This window comes from Acanthisitta chloris, unplaced genomic scaffold (genome assembly GCF_000695815.1).
Source record: "Acanthisitta chloris isolate BGI_N310 unplaced genomic scaffold, ASM69581v1 scaffold8323, whole genome shotgun sequence".
Taxonomy (NCBI): Eukaryota; Metazoa; Chordata; class Aves; order Passeriformes; family Acanthisittidae; genus Acanthisitta; species Acanthisitta chloris.
Window position 1 is genome coordinate 26633 of NW_008666632.1, and position 2204 is coordinate 28836.

The 2204-nt window shown below is 52.0% G+C and overlaps 1 protein-coding gene across 1 annotated transcript in view; it reads left to right on the forward strand.

Annotated features, from left to right (window-relative positions):
• SNX14 (sorting nexin 14) overlaps nt 1-2204 on the forward strand; it is a gene marked incomplete at its 5' end in the record, with an annotated part of 30484 nt that overhangs the window by 26626 nt on the left and 1654 nt on the right. The window contains 2 exons of the mRNA XM_009072211.1: nt 1296-1419; nt 1888-2052. Of these exons, the coding sequence (XP_009070459.1) occupies nt 1296-1419; nt 1888-2052 (289 nt within the window). The remainder of the gene's footprint in view (nt 1-1295; nt 1420-1887; nt 2053-2204) is intronic.

Here is a 2204-nt window from a genome sequence, read left to right on the forward strand (position 1 = left end):
GGTGGGAGGGGCCCCTGCCCATGGCAGGGGTGGGATGGGATGAGCCTTGAGGTCCTTCCAGCCCAAACCAGTGTGACTCCATGGTCAGAGTGCTGTGCAGTTGCCAGGCACCCTCAGCCCTGGTGATGGAGGTGAGTGCTCAGTGCCTGCACCAGTGTGAGCTGCTGTGGGAGGCACTGGGGAGATGTGGCAGGAGGTTGGAGCTTCCTGAGTGCCCAGCTGTGAGAGGAACATGCTGCCTCCTAGCAAGGCAGTTCTTCAATCTTTTGGTAAATGGTAGAGTTGATTTCCAGCTGATCTTGCACTGCCTCAGTGTTCTCATACACCTTGTCTGGCACGGATCTGTCCATTCTGGTTTCAGCACGTTGGAAGCTGCTGAGCACACACTGTTCCCAGTGCCTGTGCTGCAGCTGTGCCATGGGTAGGGTCCACCCAGGCTGCCTCAGCACTGCCCGAGGCTCTGGCAGGGCAGGTGGGAGCTTGAGTTCAGTCAGGAATGTGCCTGAGATTTTCTGCTTCCTTTGGAACATTCCTCTGTGTTTATATGCTTTAAACATTGGTGGAAAGAGTTCCAGTTATAAGTGCAGGGTGAGTGTCCTGTAATATCCTGTGTCAGATCGACTGGACTGAGAGAGTCACCAACCTCCCTGGTTAAAAATACCAAGCAACCAAAGCACCCTGTTCAGCCCTGCTAGGGACACCAAGAGCAGCTCTGGCTGTCCCAGCTGTGCTTCTGCTCTGAAGGTCTCTAAGCAGCTTCAGAGAATCATAGAACCATCAGGGCTGGAGGAGATCTCTAAGGTCATGTAGTCCAACCCTGAACCTGTCCCTGCTGGAACCCCCAAACCCTAACCCAGATCCTCCAGTGCCACATCAGACACCTCTGAAACACCTCCAGGGATGGTGACTGCACCACCTCCCTGGGCAATATCCCAGGGCCTCAACACCACAACAGGGAAAACATTTCTCCTCACATCCAATCTGACTCTGCCCTGGCTCAGCTCAAGGCCATTCCCTCTCTCCTCTCCCTCAGCCCTGGCAGGACACACATCCCACACCTCTCTCCAGCCCTGGCAGGAGTTGCAGAGAGCCAGGAGGTCACCCCTGAGCCTCTTCTCCAGGCTGAACAACCCAACTCCCTCAGCCCTTGCCCATGCAATGTGTTCTAGACCTCCCTAGTTCTTGGAAAGCTCTGGAGAGAAGCTGCTTGTAATGAAATCCCAGCCCCCCCAGAAGTGCTGCCTGTCCTTGTGCCTGTGCCTGCATTGTTTTCAGCCTCCTGTTTCTGGTTGTAGCTCTTCAATGAGTTGTTCAAGAATAATGCAAACCGCTCGGAGAACACGGAGAGGAGACAGAACCAGAACTACTTCATGGAGGTGATGACTGTGGAAGGAGTCTATGACTACTTAATGTATGTGGGTAAGAAGTGATTTCCCTTTCTTGTACTTCCTGCAGAATACGAAGTTCACACTCCTTGGTCAGGAACATCCTTCTGTTGTAGGACTTGTGTAATTCAACCCTGTCAAGCCTAGCAATGTACAGCTTGGTGACACAGTTACTTCATAGACTTTGTTGCTGTGCTGATTTATCATTCATTATTGCTCAGTTGTTGCATTTCTTTCTTTCCTGCCCCTCAGAATGATGAGCTTATGGCAGGAGGTCTCTGCTGTTTGCCCCAGAGTGCCCAGGCTGCTTCTGCACTCTGGGAATGGGGAGGATGTCATGAGTAAAACCAGCTAAGGGAAGGATTTGCTCAGCACTGTGGAGAACATTAATTTTTTGGTGTTGCACTAGCAAAACTAAAGTCTCATGGGTTTGTGTGTAATGTCTCAGCAGTGGTTCCTTTGCCATGTCACCTTACCCGTGTGTGTCTCTGTGGCTGTGCAGGGAGGGTGGTTTTCCACATTCCAGACTGGCTGCACCACCTCCTGATGGGAGGAAGAATTCTCTTCAAGAACACTCTGGAGCTGTACACAGACTATTACCTGCACCACAAGCTGGAACAGCTATTCGAGGAGCACCGGTTGGTGTCCCTGATAACACTGCTCAGAGGTGAGAAACATTCACTTCTTCAGTGGGAAAGTGCTGCTCTACTTTGACACTTGAAATCCCTTCCAGGATGTTTCACAGAACTCCAGAATCAGTTAGGTTGGAGGGACCACAGTGGGTCACTGGTCCCACCTCCTACTCCAGCAGGGCCAGCC